The sequence below is a fragment of the Populus nigra genome, chromosome 8 (assembly GCF_951802175.1).
Source record: "Populus nigra chromosome 8, ddPopNigr1.1, whole genome shotgun sequence".
Taxonomy (NCBI): Eukaryota; Viridiplantae; Streptophyta; class Magnoliopsida; order Malpighiales; family Salicaceae; genus Populus; species Populus nigra.
In genome coordinates, this window is record NC_084859.1 from 12820601 (window position 1) to 12840592 (window position 19992).

General features: G+C 31.5%; 2 protein-coding genes across 2 annotated transcripts; one reads left to right on the forward strand and one right to left on the reverse strand.

Annotated features, from left to right (window-relative positions):
* Nucleotides 1-1691: 1691 nt before the first annotated feature.
* Nucleotides 1692-5282, reverse strand: LOC133701152 (heavy metal-associated isoprenylated plant protein 41-like). Its single transcript, XM_062124973.1, has 3 exons — nucleotides 4862-5282; nucleotides 3367-3565; nucleotides 1692-2779 (listed from the first exon to the last, which is right to left on the reverse strand). The coding sequence occupies exons 1-3, from the start codon at nucleotides 5043-5045 to the stop codon at nucleotides 1921-1923; spliced, it is 1242 nt and encodes a 413-aa protein (XP_061980957.1). The 5' UTR covers nucleotides 5046-5282; the 3' UTR covers nucleotides 1692-1920.
* A 4299-nt stretch (nucleotides 5283-9581) lies between these two features.
* Nucleotides 9582-10058, forward strand: LOC133701944 (uncharacterized). The gene has a single exon (XM_062126142.1). It carries the CDS (start codon nucleotides 9582-9584, stop codon nucleotides 10056-10058), a length of 477 nt encoding a protein of 158 aa, XP_061982126.1.
* The last annotated feature ends 9934 nt before the right edge of the window (nucleotides 10059-19992 follow it).

Below are 19992 nucleotides of genomic sequence, written 5' to 3' on the forward strand. Positions count from 1 at the left end.
CATAAAGATAAATATGTTTGAAAATTATGTGAATATAACAAATATTGATGAAGTAAGCTTTGAGGATTATAATTTATTACAGTAGAAGCCAAGAAAAAATTATAAATAATTGAAGTTAATGTCTAAAATTTTCCTAGCTAAATAAATAAAGGCTCGTTTATACATTAGACAGGTCATCAACAACTTTTCCTCGCTAAATTATCATTATTATTTTTATTTTTATTTTAATATATTCATCTCAAAACTATCAATCCATCATTTTATTGTTTTGTTTTATGAAGATTCACTTAAGATTATGAGAAGCTTTTGTTTTAAAAAATAAAACTTTTCATAAAAAAAAATCTGTAAAAAAACAAATAAGAAAAGAATACATTAATGAGGGAAAAAGGTTTTGATTAAAGAGATTTTTTTTTACTTATTTTATATTTATTAGAATTTTTTTAGATTTTTATTTTAATTGCTATTAGTTTATATGCAATAAAAATATTTTTTTTCGTTAATAGAAAAAATTATAATAATAATTACTTTTTTCTACAAAACTTAAATTATTGCTTTTATGACGAAAATCTATGTTTGTTGCCATATATCCAATTGCTTCTGCACCAAACCAAGGCCACAACCATGGCCTATTCCCATACCCCAAAATGCTCCAGAAGCTGGATGCACTGCGTTCCATCTTTCATGTCTCCTGCACAGCCCTTTTATTATTATTTTTACCTGAGAAAATGTTACGAGAGGAAGGTGGTAAGGAGGCTTGGCAATCAAGGAAGAAAAGATAAATAACAGTACGTGACAATTAAGAAGAAAATGTGCAGAACTAGCTAAAGATGCAGTGTTAGTTCAGTAACTGTCATAACCTTGCATGTGATGAAAGTTCGCTAGTTAGAGGGTCAGTTGAGATAGCTAGGAGGCTAGAGTTCATTGTATATAAACCATGGGATCAAGAACTTGTGGGAACGTACAAGTAAGAAATAACAGATTGCAGAAGAAATGATTGTCGTTACCATGGACAGATACCATGATTCTGTGACTGCGAGCGAGAGTGTTGAGAATCAGAGATCTCGTGGCCTTGCTCGGTTGTTGAACTCAAGTATGTATGGTGGGCTCCTGATACTGGGTTTTTTTAAATGGATTGCTGTTGTTTCTTGGGCCAGCCATTTTTGTTACTTCATCTTCCTTATATTTTCTTCTGTTCTGTTTCTCTTCTTCTCTCCGTTCAACAGATCCAACACAAAAAAATTTTAAAAATGAAAGAAAAATCCGAATTCTTGCTCCTTGCTCCCGGGTAGGAAGTTCAGAAATTAGCTACTATTTTGAGCAAGTTCTGGTGATTATAGCAAGATCCTTTGATTATTTGCGGGAAGTGATTAATGAACTATAATCTCCTCTTAGGATGGTAATTTGGCCCCGCCTGGTCTTACCAGGCTGCCACTATCACTGTCAGGATATGATACAGAGCAAATGCTGCCATAAGAATGTTTCAGTTGCTTTAATAGCTGTATAAAACACTTCTCGGACATCTATCTTTATAGCGCATGTAAGCCGCCAAATCTGCCTCCTTTAGACAACCCAGAACCATTTTCATAGCTGGGTTCCCCCCCCCCCCCCCCCTACTTTTAAATTATTTTGATGTGTTGATTTTAAAAACAAAATTTTGCAACTCACACTCTATATTCATGAACAGCACAACATAGAACACACAAAGGAGTTTTCGTTTTCGTTCACTAAAATAAACAAACGCTCATGCAATATTACATTTGATTGCGACTGTCAGTGGTAGATCGAGCAAATCAAAAAGTATTAGCTGCCGAGTTGGTAACATTATATACAGGAAAAAGAAAGGTACAACTCTAGCATCAAACAAATGCCAAATGCACCTCCAAGAAACAAAAACAAAAGGTGGTAGAGTTTCCATAAGAACTAGACAACTGCTGAAGCTTCCGGGTGCTGACCATGAGTCAAAACCAACCTTCGCCGTAGGGCTGATCTCATGTTGCTTATATGTTGAAGCTCACGCAGCACATAGAGATCACCTTCCAAGGTTCTTCCTGGTGCTTCTGGCATGTAGATTTTATAGTCATTATAAGAGCAGTCCACATAATTGACAGTTCTACCATGTGGTTCCAAGGTATGATTGTGGTATCCATTAAAGTCATCAGCCTTTTCGATGCTAATTGTAGAAGTTGATTGCAAATAGCCCGGAAAGCCATTCATATTTGTGGCGTGACTTGTTTGAGAATATACCTGATTGAACAAGGCTGGCTGAGGATGCATTCGATTGAATGAAGTTGGCTGAGGACATTTGTGCTCAAATAAAATTGGCTGAGGATGTGTGTGCTTGAATAAAGTTGGCTGCCGATGTTTGTAGTTGAAAACAGTCGGCCGAGGATGCATGTGGTTGAATAAACTTGGCTGATGATACATCTTTATTGGACTGTCCTGAAGTTGCTGACATCTTTTGCCGGCAAAACCCAAGTGACTAGTTGCTTTAGACATCTTAGCTGCATGAGAGAATCTAAATTTGAAGGTACTGCACTCTCCCAAAGGAAAGGGTTCATCACATCTATTGCTATCTCCTCTCTTATTGTTGTAACCTGGATAGTCTTCAATCTTAAATTCAACACGTTCAATTAATACTAAAGAGTTTCTCAGTGCAAGTTCCTCGATATTCCAATGGCAAAATGGAGCTGTTGTTTTGTGGTTTACATGAATTTCCCCATCTGCTCGTAGCATGCTGTTTGCATTCCTGAAGAAGCCCCGCACAAGATTCCTATGCTTCCTATCATGCAATAGTAAAAAAGTAGTTAATGATTAGTGTTTCCAGTCCTATCACTGAAAAAACCACACAGCTGCAAATGCATTGACATTTTCTCGCTGACAATAATGGAAATCCCCATTTAAGCACCAAAATGGACTTCCATTTAAAAATTCCAGCAACTGATCCAGTCTATTCAAGTAAAAATTGGTAGAATTTCAACCATGAAATTTCAGGCAACAAGATTTGCTTCAGATTTTTCTTTTCGAATTACGTACTCCAATCTTCAACAATGCTCGCATAAAGCATTTCTATAACACAGAATGAATTTGAGACAGAGAAGGTAAAGCAAATTAGATGTTTAGGTCCTTCTATAGTTAATTCCTTGTAATCAAGTTTAAAAATTTGTTTGTTAGATGTGTCATGTTTGGAACTATTACTCATCCATGCCACCACTAAATGTGAAACAACTATAAAAACTGAAGCAGGGTGACAAGCACAAAAAATGTAATTTTCCAGTTAATGATTGGCAGTGTGGTGTTTAAGGAATAGAAAGCCTCAAGCAATTAAGAATGCTCCACCAAAAAGGTCAGTACAGTTAAACAGCTTACTCAATCAGTTTAATATTGTCTTCCTTTCCATGAAAGCCTGCATGAGGAAAGTTGAAGATAATCCGATCAAACTTTCGCATCCTCAAATCCGGGTGAAGCTTCATTTTGGTTGCGTCCACTCCATGTAAGGTAGATGCTTTCAGCTTCGCTAGATTTTCCAGATTTGACTTTGCTTTCTTGTATTTCTTAATCAAGACATCTAATTGATCAACGATATAGATAATTTAAATAGAGAGGGAGTAAGAACAGAAAGACAACAACAACAACAGCAGTATCAACATGAAAAGTTAAATCAACTCACAACCAAGCCTTAGGAGCCCAACTGCAACTAAATAGCTGGAACGCCAATCAAATTCATCAGTCGAAAGACCCTATATCTACTGATAGTTCAAACAAAAGATAAACAAGTACTGAAGTACATCCGCTCAGAATTCCCACAGGTTCTTGAGTGGCTTACAAGCAATATTGTACATAAGTTAACCTAATCAAATTGCAATACTATATATTTTGAGTCAGATTCTAACATTATGTGAATAAAAGAGAAAAATTGAAAAGGAAAAGAATCAAGCCTCTTGAAATCTCTAGAGAACAGAACAACATGTGATGTTTTCCTTTCCTGGGTTCTCTCAGCCATGGCCACTTAAGGATGAGTCAGCCACTCAGTTCAGTCCCTCAGCTACCAGCGAGGTAACTTATCCTTTTTCATGCACAAGATATTATTTTAACGACGAAAATACTAGATTGCTGTTGCAATCTGAATGGGACTGTACTTAATTCACGAATCAGTACAATAATAAACCACAGTTTTGTGATTTATCAGAAAGCCACTTGTACTACAAAATAGGGTAACTCTTCCCCTCTTGTAGAAGACTGGTATGGGCAGGCGCATACGAGTGCCACGTTTGTACCGTCCATTGTCCGCAGCAGCGTGCTGCCCTAGCAATAGCCTTTAATCTTTCTTAGGAGCCAAACACAGGCAATCCCAAATCGATTAAGACAGCTTGCTAAAAAAACCAGAGACTTTACATAAGACAATATCAAAATGACTTCACCAACAAAACTGGCTAACACTCAAGAAATGGCTTAAGACCATTTCCCATGCCAAATAGAAATGCTACAGAATTCTCTGAAAACAAGTGCTAACTAATAAATGCAAGAAAATGCTTTACCTTTTACACTCCATTCTTTTTAAAAAGGGAAATGTGATTAAGTTTCTTCATATATGTATGAAGAAAACGTGATTAAGATTGGCTTGGGTAGACGATTCACTAAACCCTAAAAAACCTGTTAGATCATTGCATTCTTGTATAAAAAAAAAGTGCAAGAAATCAAAACAATAAAAGTACTCTGTCAATCCAAGATAGTGTGATACAAAGAGCCATTAAAAGGAAAAGGAAGAAAACACATACACATAAGCACGACCACAAACACGAATACATGCAAGCACATACATATATGCTTAAGCATGAGAACAGAAGGGTATACAGAACATTACCAGATGTGTCAAGAGAGGAAGCAACAATGTTAGAACCAGAGCCAAAAGAAAGAGCCAAGCTCAAAGAGAACGAGAAATCTCCATCACCAACCAACAGTATTTGATGATTCGATGAGTAGTGCTTTAACCATTTCTCCTTATCTTCTTCGATCATCACTTGTTTCTCTGCTTCTTTATCAGCCATTATTGGATTCTTTTCTTTTCTTAAGAAATCAGAGTTTTTTTCTCTCCCTTTTCCTCCTTGTTGTGTTGCTTTACAAGTCAACAGTAACTGGGCAGTGTGAGTGACTCTCCTTTTTTCTTTTCTTTTTTTATGTTGCAGAAAAGGGTAGTCGTACAGTTCGAATTTCGAAGAACGGACTTGACTTTTGATGGTTTTACATGTTTGCGCACAGAGTGAACTTTGTGGCTGTTTGGGAACGTGGCTGCGGGCGAGGTTCACCCGCAGCCACGTTAATTAACGTTTGGTAACCCAAAAAAAGTTATTTTTGGTGGGTAGGACTCACATGAAACCAGAGTTTCATGAGAAGCAGCTTCTCATCTAACAGTGGAGCATGGCTCCACTGTTCAGTGAACAGTGGAGCCATGCTCCACTGTAGTTGTTCACTGTAAAGGGTGAAGCAGGCTTCTTTTTTTTAAAAAAAAAAAAACCAGTGTGCTACACTGTTAAAAGTTTAAGTTTTTTTTTTTAAAATCAGTCCAATTAATCGATTTTACTCATACTATTTATGTGAATGTGAATAATATTTTTTTTTTGTTAAAAATTGAAAAAATTGAGTTTTAGAACTGGCTTGTGCGTAATAAACAAGTTGTGTGAAATAGAACTTGTATCTTGTGGTTTATAGTTCAATATCAGTGGACAGAGAAAGTTAAGAATACATGGAAAATATATCTTTCGGGTCGCATCTACTTTACCGACCCAGCCATGTTCTTGTTGACTAGAAAACTTTTTTTATTTGTTAGTATTCGTCTTTTGGTCGGCTGAAATGGTATTTTTAGGTTTCTGGATTGTATTTTCACCACATAATTGCTATGGAAATATGGAAACAAATATTGAATTGAACTTCATTTTTTGGGTAACATCATGGGTCATTGCATCCAGTTTGATCCTCGTATTAGACATCGTTTGACATTGTGTTTGTAACTACATTTCATTAAAATTTGATTATTTTTTTTTGCTAAAATTGAGTGCGGTTTGTATTTTTTAGATCGTTTTGATGTGCTGATGTTAAAAATAATTTTTAAAAAATAAAAAAATATCATTGATATACATTTCAGCACGAAAAGCTATTTGAAAAGCACCCCACTACAATGTCAAATCAATTAGTTAAGTGAGGTAAATGCAGTATGTTCTGGCGATCGAAAATGTCATCCAACCTTGAAACTGAAAATAGCCTGGAAGGGAAAAGGGAATGTTGACACAAAAATAAAAAGAATAAAAATAGGAAAAGGGTGTTTTGGCGGATAAATTTTATGGTGTTCAGAATTTAAATAATAGCATTCTCTCTACTCATTTAAATAAAAAAATAAATACAACTAAGATAGAAAAATCTTAAATGTAAATATTATTATTATTATTATTATGGTTTATGGGTTTTTTTAATGGTTTATGGGTTTCATGCATTAAGTAATTTGAGGATATGTATAACTGAAAGCAATGACTTAAGATATTAATAGATATGTAGTTTATTCTTCAATAGAGAAATTTCAAGAAGACAATGTTGCACGTATAACTCAATTAAAAAGAGAATATATCAAATGAGATAGAATAAAATATTTTTCATCAAATTATTTTTCTTCACACATGACCTTGATAAGTGTGGTGATATTGATATTCAAAAAATTAACTTGTAAAATAATCTAGCAGATTTATTCACTAAAACATTATCAATTACAATGTTTGAAAGATTGTGACGCAATACTAGAAAGTGATACCATAAAGATTTAAGGTGATACATTCGTGAGGGGGGTTAACACATAATGTATTTTTTTTAATAACTAATTTTGTTTTTCCATTAGGTTTTTTCTTGGTAATGTTTTTAGTGAGACAGTTTTCAATGAGTAATTTTAATTACCTTGGATTCATATCAAAAAATGATGTTGATGATAAAAAAAAGTAATTTTCATCAAAACAAAAAAAAGTACAAAGAATGAGAACTTCAATTTAAAAATTACATTTTATCAGTTAAAAATTAAGGGTTTCAAACTCTTACAAATAAATATTTTAATTATCATATAATCAAATAAAAATTACCTTTCAAAATTTCCCATGACTAATTATCACCTAATTGTCCCATGTTTTTCTTCTTTATGATCACACCACTTGTAGTTCTATGTTGTCATTTGCGATGTGTTCAATTCGAATTTTAAGCATCTGTTTGTGTAGTGCGGCACATTTTGCTCCAATTATATATTTATATGTATTTTTTTAACAAATACGAACTATAGTTTTGTATTGGACCTCCTAAAAAATATTTAAAATTATAATTAAAAAAATTACAATTTTTTTAAAATCTATTATTTTAGATAATAACCGCAAAAACTATTATAATACCAAGTATTCACTGAAAAATTAATAAAAAAAAGGTTCCAATTAATCCACGTTATGCCCCAACTAAATGCTTTCTGTGCTAGTATTTCTGGGTCCTTGGACCTCTGACTCACCGATCTGTGCTTTGAGGTCAAGGGGGCCTCTTTACATCCTAAATCCAGTAGAGAAATGGGCCGGACTCCAGCCCATTTGGACCAATTAATTGTATTGAATTTGAGAGGAGCAGGATTTGCAACGGTTTTAATTAATAAAAAACGCACCGTTCAGGGTTTTGACAAGAACTTCCGTAAAAATAATAAATGAATAAGAATTATTAGAGAGAGGACTGACAGTTCAATATCAGTTGGCTAAGAAAATGAAATTAAAAAAAAAAAAAAAAACTATTGAGGAAGGATGTACATAAATAGAATCCTTTTTTGGTCAAGGGAAAAGGTCATAATGCTCGTACACTGGCATCTAATCTATTGTTTTTGGTTTGCACCGAAGCATCCATAATGTTACAAAAGGAGAACCGCGACGTACCTCAAAAAAAAAAAAAAAATTCAAAACCAAAACATTTTTCTTACCAGCTGGTAAGGTTATATTTATTTTCTGAAAAGTGAATTTTTAAAAAATTATATTTTAAATTTTTTATGTTTATTTGTCATTAAAAAAGTTAGTCAATAAAAAATACTTTTCAGTCAAAAAAAAATTTAGCATGGTTTTCAGAAAAGTGTTTTCCTGAAAAAAGTGAAAAATTTAAAAATATCATATTATTTGCTGATTATATCAAATTTGATCCTTAAACTTTTGATTGCTATATATATTTTGTTTAGAATATTTATTTTTAAATTTCATCTCCTAAAATTTAATTTTTATATTAACTTTAGTCCTCATTTTTATAATTGTTATTTGCTTTTCCCTTATCATTTTCTTATTGAAATTTTTTATCTATCAAATTTGGTCATCATTCTTTTGATTGTTACTTATTTTATTTGAAATAATTTATGAAATGTTAATTATTATTATTTTAATTTCTTCATCTTTCATTTTTATTTTATTTTTTAGATTTGATTTCTATTATTTTGATTATTATTTATTTTATTTGAGATAATTTATGAAATTATATTTTTTTTCAATTTCATCCTCATTCAACTTTTTAATTTGTAAGATTTGTTCCTCATTATTTTAATAAACTTGAGAAAATAAAACATTAATAAGTTATTTTCTAACTCATTTTCCATGACATAACCAAACACTGGAAAGTATTTTCCAACTTATTTTCCATTACACTATCAAATATCGAAAAATAATTCACTTTTCTGGAATTCACTTTCTCAGAATTCACTTTCTAAAATGAAACTACTTTCCAGCAAATAAACAGGACCTGAATTCTTATTTAAATTACCACAATAATTTAAATTTTTTAATAAAATAACATGTTTTCACCTCATCGCGCTTCTAAAACATGATATTTTTTAAATATTATTATTTTTAAGCACGACAAGATAATTGTCGCGCTTGATAATAGCAACTTTTAAAAAATTAACGCTTTTGAAGCTCGATATTTGCCAACCAGTCAATTGGTTGGATACAATTGTATAACCAATCGATTGTTTCACATAAAAATCATAATTTTATAAATTTTTTCTTTCAAATATATTTTATAGATAAAAATATACAAAAACTTTTCTAATTGTTGAATCTTTAAATTTCAAAAACTTTTGAGGTTCTGGTTTTGATAATTTTAGATTTTTTTTTTATGAATTAGTTAATTAATTAATTTTGAATTTAAGTAAAAATCACAGTTATAAACAACAATATCCATTAAAATTTTATCATTATTCTCGCATACAATAACATTTAATTGATGTGGCCATAGGAAAATATGCTATTTCACCGCAAAATATTCTTGCTTATGTATCATTTCACTATTTATTACGTGCTAATTGCCCAATTTATACTTTCTACCCTTCTAAACTCCGCACTCTTTTGCTGTCATAACCTCCAGATGCAAGGAGGCCATCCCAAAAAAGAAAAATTACAACAATTCCTCTCTTATTAGTGAGAGATGTCACCGCCCGAAAACAATTTAAGAGCCATCTAGGGTTTGCAGAGGAGAGACTTACTAATTTATTATTTTCTGATTCTCTCTTGTGGTCTGCAAACCCATCTGGTAGCCCTGATCAAATGTCCTCTCAGGCCCCAGATGTTTCCCCTTCTTCTTATGGTAATAACGATGATATCCATGACCTCGCTTTTGCCAAAAGAGGGTGCTGTTGGATACCATTCTTAACCACAGATCGACCGTCATATTGCAGTTGTATTATTGGATCAGACTTTTGGCAAAGAATCAAGCCTGCAGACTGCACAGCGAACCGAGAATCATGGTGGTTTCAGGGATGGATGAAAATCCGGGATTGGTCAGAACTAGTTGCAGGCCCTAAATGGAAAACATTCCTGCGGAGGTTCAATAAGAAGCCAGGCGGTGGCAATCCTCAACATGGAAAATTCCAATATGATCCTTCGAGCTATGCCCTTAACTTCGACGAGGGTGCAAAACTTTATGAAGATGATGATCTTTTGGGAAGGGGTTTCTCATCCAGGTACTCCCTCCCGCCTTCTTGTAAGTCATCTATGGATTTCGACAAGGAGGGGTTGTTGTGAGATACGCTGTTCACCTTCTATCCTCGATCGATGTCTCATATTCAAATCTTGAAAAAGGCAGGTAGGTGAAGATTTAAAAGGAAGGGAAAGCGTTACTGTGCATCATTACATTCATGCATGATGTAATTATGGGCCTCTCCCTTGAAAAAGAAAGAAAGAAAGCAACCGCAGGGAGCATGGAGAGGGCAAATGACTGGTTTTGCTTTTTTTGTTTAATGAACTAGTTTTGTAGTAATCTTTTTATATATTCTATATGTTTCTTTTTCAAGCTTTTTTTTTAATGTATTTGTGAGTCTGGGATTAATGTAGATGATCAGTATTGAGTAAAATATGAAAATCTCGTCATGTTCCGCAAGAATCAATGTTAATGTATATTCTCACAGTTGATCATCAATCTTAAATATTTTTCTTACAAACCAATCCATTGTTATATAGCAAACGATCATCAGACTGGTGTGTAAAATCAATCATTATGAGGTATATAAGGTTAATTTCTTGCAATGAAGTTGCATGCCTCTCAAATATACTTCTTCGATTTCCACATAACTATTAGATATTAGTTAGATACTAATCTATGTTGGAATCCATGTTAGAAAAGATTTGTGTTTAGAATCCTTGTTAAACTAGTAATTTAGAGCTCATGTTGATAAGTTGATTAGTAGGAGAGAAAAATGCAACCTTCTTTCTCCCTTTAACAGTAGCAAACACAGCTAGCAATGTTTTCCACAACATCCAAACACAACGACAACCTCTCGTAGCAGAAAAAAAACAGTCTCAACAGCAGCAATAGTAGAAAAATAGCAGTAACAGCCTTCCTTTCGCTCAAACAACAACAATAAGCAGCTTCTCAGCCTCCTGCAACACAACAATAGTCCAGCAAACCTTCGGCAGTAGCTCGGAGTAGAAATCAAACGCAGCAGCCTGGATCCAGTAGCAACAATAAATAACTCAACACACCAGCAACAACAGCTGCTGAAGTTTTTAGGTGTTTTGAGTTAAAAAAATAATTAAAAATAAGTTTTTAAACAGAAAACACAGGAACCTTGTTTTATCGGTCATCACAGCTGCTAGAATTTATTGATGATATGTTTTTTTTTTTTTTTAAGAATTGCAGAGGATAAAAAAAAAATTAAAGGCCCACCTATGTGGACTTGACTTTGCAAGCCAGCACGCAGGCCTTTTTTGATGGGCAGAAGATTTTTTCTTTTTTTCATATTTCTTGATTTACATTTTAAAATATTTTTATGTTAAAAAACATATTGAAAAACTCCACGTGTTCATATTTCTTTTTATTATTATGTATTAATGTTTTTAATTTGATTCTTATTTTGTAATTTTTGATTTTATTTCTTGACTCTTTTATGAAAGTTTTATTATTTTTTAATTTCACCATTCAATCCAAGTTTATAATGTATTGTTTTTTTTTTGTTTTTATTCTTTTGATTTTTTTTTTGTTAATATTTTTATTATTTTCAATTTAACTCTTAAATTAAAAAAATTTTATTTCCCATTAATTTGTTTTTTATTTCAATTTTAACCCTCATTCTTTTAAATATTATTTTTTATTTTGGATTTTTTATGTAATTTATTTTCTCGATTTCATCCTTCAACATTTCATTTTCTTGAAATTGAGCTTTATGATTTTTTCATGTATATGGCTTCCGGTTCAATGACTTAGATCATGAGTTTGAAAAGTTAATAGATATTGACATTTTTTTTTATCTTATTTTCTTTTTCGATATCGTCATTCGACACTTTTTTTAAACAAAATAGTTTTGTGGTTTTCTTCAAAAAAAAATTTCAATCGAATTATTTTGACTTCATGACTTAGGATGACTTAGGACGCGAGCTTATCAAGTTAATTTAGACTAACTCACCCTTCAATGTACATATTACATGTTTATTATGCTGACTCGAGTTAGCACACATAATTTTTTTTTAATTCTTCTTTTTATCATATTTTATTCTTCCATGTTTAATTGACTAAAAATTAAATATCATCTTTTTGCTATTGGATAAAGATTTTTTTTCCATGTTAACATGATTGCTTTTATATATATATATTTGTTTGCTATCATTGCCTTTTTTTTTTTCTCCCATATAATTCAAATAAAACTAACTTATTTAATTTGTTGGAATTATAACTCGAGTTATCAGATTTTTCTCAACACCTACTAGAAAATAGTGCAAATATGTGGCGTAGTGAAAGACCCAATCTATTCTTTTACTAATTTGATTATTTGGATTAATTTAATGATTTGTATAAGTTTTATTTATTGATAGATGGTTTTTTATGATTCATCTAATAATATATCTCATTTAAAATGTAAGTGATATTGTTAATGTATTTGTAAAAAAACATTAAAAATGCTAAACATATTCTATTAATGTCATATGATAGGTTATATATGGATGAATATTTCTCCAATATAAGGTGGAAGAAATTATTATCTTCTGAGAGGGCTAATGCTTTTTTCGCCCCCCCCCCCCCCTCAGTGGGGAATAAAAAATGCTACACATATTCTATTAATAGTTTTTTTTTTGTTAGTATTTTCTCTCCTTTTTTTTTGTTTTTGTGGAGTCTAAAATGGGTAATCACACTCTGTTTATCAATCCCAAGAATCTCTTTCGGTTTTATTGTAAGATACAGTTAAGCATATCGAGCTTTCTCTTTTAATTGACCGGTTAGGAATGTCTCTTTCTTGTTCAATTCAGGTGGGATTTTATGGATTTCTGATTATTAAGAAATCGTAGTTATTGTTTTTCGCATTCTGGGTCTGCTTAGAATTATCAGTGAAAGAATATCTTTCGTGGGTGGAAGTACACTTATATACATGACATATTCAAGACGTCCGCCATGTAATTCCATGTGACCAATCTCTGAACTCAACACGAGCTTTCTGGAGAGGCATTATGGGTTTTTCGTGGTCTTCTGCAAGGCCTCAACATAGCTCTCCTGTCGAATAAGCAGCTAAGGACATGGGAGCTTTGCCAACATGGGCCTCGTCAATGTTCTGTCTTGTCATGAGCCCGAGATCGAACTTTCCCTTCCATGGGAAGTTGTCGTCAAAGAGAGTGTTTGAGTCGTTGAATTTTAAGCTTATACCATTGCTGTTTGCCCTTGGACATGATGGCCCAAATCTGCTAGTCTTTACTTATTCCATGTGATTTGATCGAAACACTTCAGAGTGTTTTATACCCTGAAGAATTTGAAAACGAAAACCTTATTTGAATCTGACTTTTGTTTTGTTAGATTATATAAGGAGAAAATGGCCGTTGGTGAATCCAAAAATACTTAGTTTTGTTAGGGCCGGCCTCGTGCATTCAGGGAAGGAGTAAAAGGTTAATCCAGATGGTCTCTTCTTTTAACATGCAGCATGGGTTGAGCACATCATATGTTTTGATCTCTGGAAAAAATAAAAAAAGGAAAGAAAGAGGAGAAGAAATCAAAAGAGACAGACGCAGAATCTAAGTTAATCAAGCATTGGAAACAGGGAAAGACTTGGGGATTGAGATGAAGATATCTTTGCTTTAGGGAGAGTGGATCGCTGAATTAGCTTTATAATCACTTTTCAAAGCACACATCATGATATTTATATCATTGTTTCAACACCCCAACATTCCTAACGTTAAAACAAAGTCTAAATCTCAGCCTTACCTTTCATACAGTTTTTTAATGCTTTGGGAAAAGGAGATTCAGGTGGTTCTCTTGGAATTTCATCTGGGGAGGGAGGGAGACTTTTCTATACCCTGATTATTGAATGCTTTTTTTAAAAAAATAAAAAAAATAAGACTGAAATCAATTCAATTATCAACCAACATGAATTGACGTACGGTTTCATTTCCAGCAAATAATGGGTCCTGATTGGAAGATTTGCATGATGCCTTTTTGTTCTTAGAAAGAAAGGAAACTGGTCTGTATCCAGCAATGTGATTAAATATTCTTCGCAGAGCAGACCGCCTGTCATCTCTCTTTTTTTTTCTTAACAAGGTTTGTTACTGCAAGACGGAGCAGTGATCATGTAATTATCTAGTAGGTTCTCTACGCTATGCTATGCTAGGTTAAGGGTGTTGTTTACTCTTTTTTTTTTTTTTCCAGTGAAAAGAAATTTAAACTATATATGTGGTGATTAATTTGACATGATATGATAAATTTGATGGATTTAAAAATAACTTGAATAATCAATAAAAATATAATTTTATTAAAAACAAATTTAAGATATTTTTTAAAAAAAATATTGAGATGACATTATATTAGATCGGTGTAAGTTAACTTGGATTAACCTATCAAATTTATAGCTGGATCATGAGACCATGATAACTCTATATAAAGTAAATCAAAACAAATTGTGAAGCTCAATTGTTAATCAACTCAAAGTTGAAGGACAAAATTAAAAAAAAATCAATTAAAAAAGAACACAAAAAACAAACCCGAGTCACCTCGCGTTAACCTACCAAACTCATGATCTAGGTCATGAGATCAGGATAACCTTATAGAAAGCAAACTAAAAACAAATCATGGTTAGCCTGGGTTACCCTGTCAAACTCGCGACTCATGTCATGAAACTATGACAATCTTATATAAAGCAAATAAAAACGAATTATGAAAAACAATTATCAGTCGATCCATTGTTAATGAATGAAATTTGGGGGAGGGGGGGGCTCTAAATAAAGGACAAAATAAAATGACTTAAGTCAATTTAGGTTAATTTGTACTCATGATCCGGATCATGAGACTGAGATAGCCTAATAGAAATTAAACCGAAACAAATCATGAATTATAATTCTCAACTGACCTAATGTTGAAGGATGAAATTGATAAAACCACCAATTATAATAAAGGGAAAAACAAGTAAAAAGGAGTAACTCGTTAAACTCACAACATGAGTAAAGAGATTGAAATAACTGTGTAGAAAACAAATCGCGACAAATTATGAAGCTCGATCTCTAATAAATCAAAAGTTGAGAGATAAAATAAAATTACAAAAAACCTATTGCAATGAATAGTTTTTTAGTGAGATAGTGCACATTAAAGCATCACCTCTTTTAGTTTTTGTTAACTAGCTATCTGGTCCACGCTTCATCGCGGGTCAAATAAAAAAAATACAATGCAAAAAATGAATAAGCATGATTTTTTCAACGAGTTCTTGACACATATAAGAAATTCTAATTGTAAATTGAAAGGTTGATGCATTATATAATTAAATAAATCAAAATTCATTATGTCAATAAATATAAAATAAAAATTAACGGTAATTAAAGGCTAAATTGAAAAATTGAGAAATCAATTTAGATCAAGATATTTGATCTTGCAACATAAGTTATGAACTCTGTTTTTTTTAGTAACAGTTTTTCTTAGAATCATTTTTTTATTTAATCAAATGATAATAAAAAACAGATGTGCATATGAAAACAATTGAATAAAATTCAAAAGAAAAATATGCAATTTTGAACAAAAAGAATGTATGCTCATATTAGAAAACGAATGTTATCATCTTATATGAAAACCAAGTAAAAATTAAATGATAGTTAACCAAATACTAAATTGTAAAATGAGAGATAAATGTAGATCTGGATATATAGTTCTGAAACATGGTTCATGAACCCAGTTATGTTTAATAACTTTATTATTTGGAACCAATTTTTTTAATAAAATGATATTAAAAAGGGACACCCATATGAAAGTGAATAAATAAAATTAAAGGAGAAAAATACTATGCAAAGTTGCAAAGAACACCTACTAATATAAAAAAAAATATTGCAATTTTATTTATAAACTAAGTAAAAATTAAACGATATCATATTAAAACATCATAAAAAAAATATTTAATTAGTTTTTTTTATGCAAGGCCATGTCTGCATGCCTAGTCGTTTCTTTGTTCTTTCCCCCCTAAAACAGTGGATGACATATCTAGTCGTTCGCTTTAAAAAAACAAAAAGCTACATGACACATCATCTGCCTGCTTAAAATCTGGCCACCATAGTTGTAGCCAGAAAATTGGAGGGCTTTTTTTTTCTTTTTAAAAACTTATTTTTTTCAATCCATTTTCACCTAATAAAACCCTTACAACATAAAAAAAAAAAACTAATTTATTGACCTAAAATAGATCTTTAAAACAGTCCAAAAACACAATATCAAACTATAAAAAAATTTCTCTCTCGACCTAATCTATTTTTTCAGGCAAAATGATGGTTCAGAAACACCTTGATGAGATTGTTCTTGTCAAATAAAATATGTTGATACCAAAATCAATATTTTTTTATTATTGTAATGTAGTCAACCAATAATTTTCTTTCTCTTTCGTTATAATTCAATGAGTTTCTCTCTCCTTTCTTTCACATTCATGGATTAAAAATAAATAGAATGAACTTTTATACAAAAACTAAAATTCTACAAACTATAGTTACCAAAAGGGAAGAAAAAGGAAAATAGATGAACTATAAAGTATTTTTTCACATGAATTTGAGATTAACAATGAGATTTCTCTTGTTTTACACCTTTGTCTTTCTTTTGCTGGAATTTTTCATTCCTGAATAAATTCTTAGAGTTTGATCATTAATTTGGTTATAAAAAGTTGCAATTAAAAAAAAAGATGAAATTAAAAAAATATTTTATGATATTATGAATTGCTGCAATAATTTATTTAATTGTTTTAGTATATTATGTAACATTAACTAAAATTACATTATTTATTATATAAGACTTTCCAATTTGAATTCCTAACTTCAAATATTTGATGAGAATCATCATTATTTATAGTCATTATAAATCATGTAATCCACTAGATATTAACCTTTTACTCGCATTTATAATTTATTAATATATATATATATATATATATAATAATTTTGTGGAAAAAGTTAAAATATTTGATAATCATAAATAACACAATGATTATAAAGATCATGTTTTAGGTTGTTTGAAAGCATTATAAATGTTGTTTTTTAATATGTTTTTCGTATTAAAATGTATTAAAATAATATATATATATATATATATATGTATATATATATATATATATTTTAACATTAATATATTAAAATGATTTAAAAATAAAAAATAATAATTTAAGACTAAAATAAATATAGATAAAAAAGCCTTTTCAGATGATAGATTTCAAATGATATAGTAAAAAGCAGCAAATACCATCAATATCCCTGGCTAACATCGCGCATGAAGAAAGAAGGTCAAATAGTAATGCCCATTAGTCAGAAGTGCAATGATGCGGTGCAAGAGCAACTCCACTGTGAAGGGGAAGATCATCATGTTTATAGTCCTAAATCCTATGGCCTGACATGCTGTACTGGTAAATTGATGTACCTTTGTTTTCCCAATATTGATCTTTTTCTTATTTCCACATAGAAACTAGATAAAGATATATGTGAAAGAAGACGAAAGTTGCAGCTAAATGTTGGGTTTTTTTGAATTTGCTTCCAAGCCAGGAGAAAAGAACCGATGATAATAAAATAAAAACTTAAATCTTATGTGGTAATGGGCGGGCATGGAATGGCTTTGGACCTTGACTATGCTTTTCTTGCTCAAGAAGATCTTGTAGGGACCTCTTTAGCTAAAGTTTAACTCTCCATATCCTTACAACGTGGCAAGAACACCCTCGTTAGAGTGAGAGAAACCCACATTGGCTACCCTCAAATCAAGCCTGTTTCATCAGCGACAGTCAGCACAGCAGAACATAAATATTATTAATTTGATGTCTTTTAAACACAGCTAAACAGGCACAAAAACGAGAGCTGAATTCAAGTGGGTGTGGTTTTCTAGGGAGAGATGGATGGATGGATAAATAAGGGCATAAATGAGGGTTTGTCCCTCTGTTCCAGGCATTCTTTGCTTAAAGACAAGTAAGCTAGCCCAAGCCCCAGGACAGGAATAAAGCTAGGGACAAAAAATCATAAGGGGGGGAGGTTAAAGTTAAAGCGATGGAAGCACAAGCTCGCACATACAGATAGCATTTGCTCGCACAAATATATACTTGACACAGCAGCAAATAGCAGCCTGTACTGCTGCCCGACAACAGCCAGCGAACATCTCCCTTGAGTAACGGACACTGCCCGAGACATGTAAAAAAAAAACAACCCCTGTTCTGTGTAGTCACCGCTCACAGCCGGTTGTGACCATACGTTTACTAACCGTACTAAATTTCACTGTCCAAAGATTCAGGAAGGTTGTTCTTTGAGTTGCATACTTTGACCGTATTTCATCTTCTTCATCTTCCCTTTTGTTTTTTTTGTTAAGATAAATTAAACAATTAAAAGGGATGTAGCCTAACTGGATCTGTTTTTTTAAAATCATCAATTCAAGTTCTATAAATTTAATAACAGGCCCATAAAATTAGTAAAGGTATACACAAATTGATTCAGACATCAATATTAATTAAAAAATATTATGAATTAATACCACAACAAAAAGTTTTGCTCAAACAACAGATCTTTGTACGTCACGGTTTTGAACCATGACAATAATTAAATATTGTTGTGCTGAACTGCGATAGCAATTAAACTATATTAGTTATCCTAGTATTTCCATGAATTACTCCTCATCTGTAATCATAAGATATATCTCTGTAAATATCTCATTTCTCTATGCATCTCACTATAATATATAAGCTCTATGATGGTTTAATCAGTCATAATTATTATTTTTACCCTGATGATTTATGACACGCAAAGCATCACTCGTATCGATGTTGACTGGAATTTGTTATTTGTACCTGAACTGTTATATTACTTAGTTTGGGAAATGTAGCTCAACCATCTAAAAAAATATTTATCTTACTAGTGTAAATAGGAGCAATTGCAAATCTTTCACTCAAATAAGGTGTCTACATGACCCGTATAAGATAATTTTTTAAAATATTAAACAACAATAATTCGATTAAGTTAAGTTTTTTTTATTTACCAAGTAGTTCAAAAAAAAAAATACATGGATAGCATGCTGCCTGTCTAGCCTATTCTGATAAAATAATAGCACATATATTGGATTATTATCAAATATTTTATTAGTACACCATCTAGTATTACAAATATGCCGGTTTAATTGTATTTTTAAAAGTTTAAATTACAAAATATAAATACATTTAATTGCAAAATAACATTGCAATACTTGCATTCTAGTGGTAGCTAAAGTGTAACCCCTACAGTCTGGAAAGTCATAAGCATAAATCTGAATATTTAGGGTCACCCCACATGAAGATGCTCTCAAGACCATAACTGTTATTAAATAAAAACAAGTTATATATTTCATGTTAACAACAAACATTTAAAATATAAATAGTGATTTTAAATTTTTCGATTCATATTTGTAGAAGTAACAAACATCCCTTAACTTGTTTGGCCCCTTTCATACATATAAGACATAAATATCCATACAGACATGTCAAGATAGTAGATTCATAGCTATATGTGGAAATGACATCAAAATCATCCAGGAGTATCAAATAAATTAAAGGCACGTATCTCTTTGTGAGGTTTGTGAATAATACACTACCAAACAGATATAGTATATATATGCTTTGTCATACCTACATTACACATTAAAATTATCATATTAATTCATACAAGCATAATAAATAATCATCAACATTCAAATCATAATTTAATTGACACCTCTGTAAGACCTCGTCGTTAGCATCATATAGTGGTGTGGTAAATGACTCTTCAATCCATTTATGATATATGTTACCCTTATTCAATTCGGAATGAGGGGTGTTAATCTAAATGCATGCTAGCATAATGCAATTCGATTATGAATGTAAGTAGATATGATTATGAATAATATTACAATATGACCTCTTAATTATCCATGCTCATTGTCAATTCAACCTGAATTAATGAGGGATAAATTATTCCATATCGAATAAAATTATTTGCTTCACATCTCTGCTTGATGTAATAGCTATTATACTTATAAAAATATCAA

Coding starts and splice junctions, on each gene's coding strand:
- LOC133701152 (XM_062124973.1), bottom strand. CDS start 5,045: ATGGCTGATAAAGAAGCAGAGAAACAAGTGATGATCGAAGAAGATAAG. Junction 3,566..4,861: donor TTCCTCTCTTGACACATCTG/GTAATGTTCTGT, acceptor TTGATCAATTAG/ATGTCTTGATTAAGAAATAC. Junction 2,780..3,366: donor GACAATATTAAACTGATTGA/GTAAGCTGTTTA, acceptor ATTGCATGATAG/GAAGCATAGGAATCTTGTGC.
- LOC133701944 (XM_062126142.1), top strand. CDS start 9,582: ATGTCCTCTCAGGCCCCAGATGTTTCCCCTTCTTCTTATGGTAATAAC.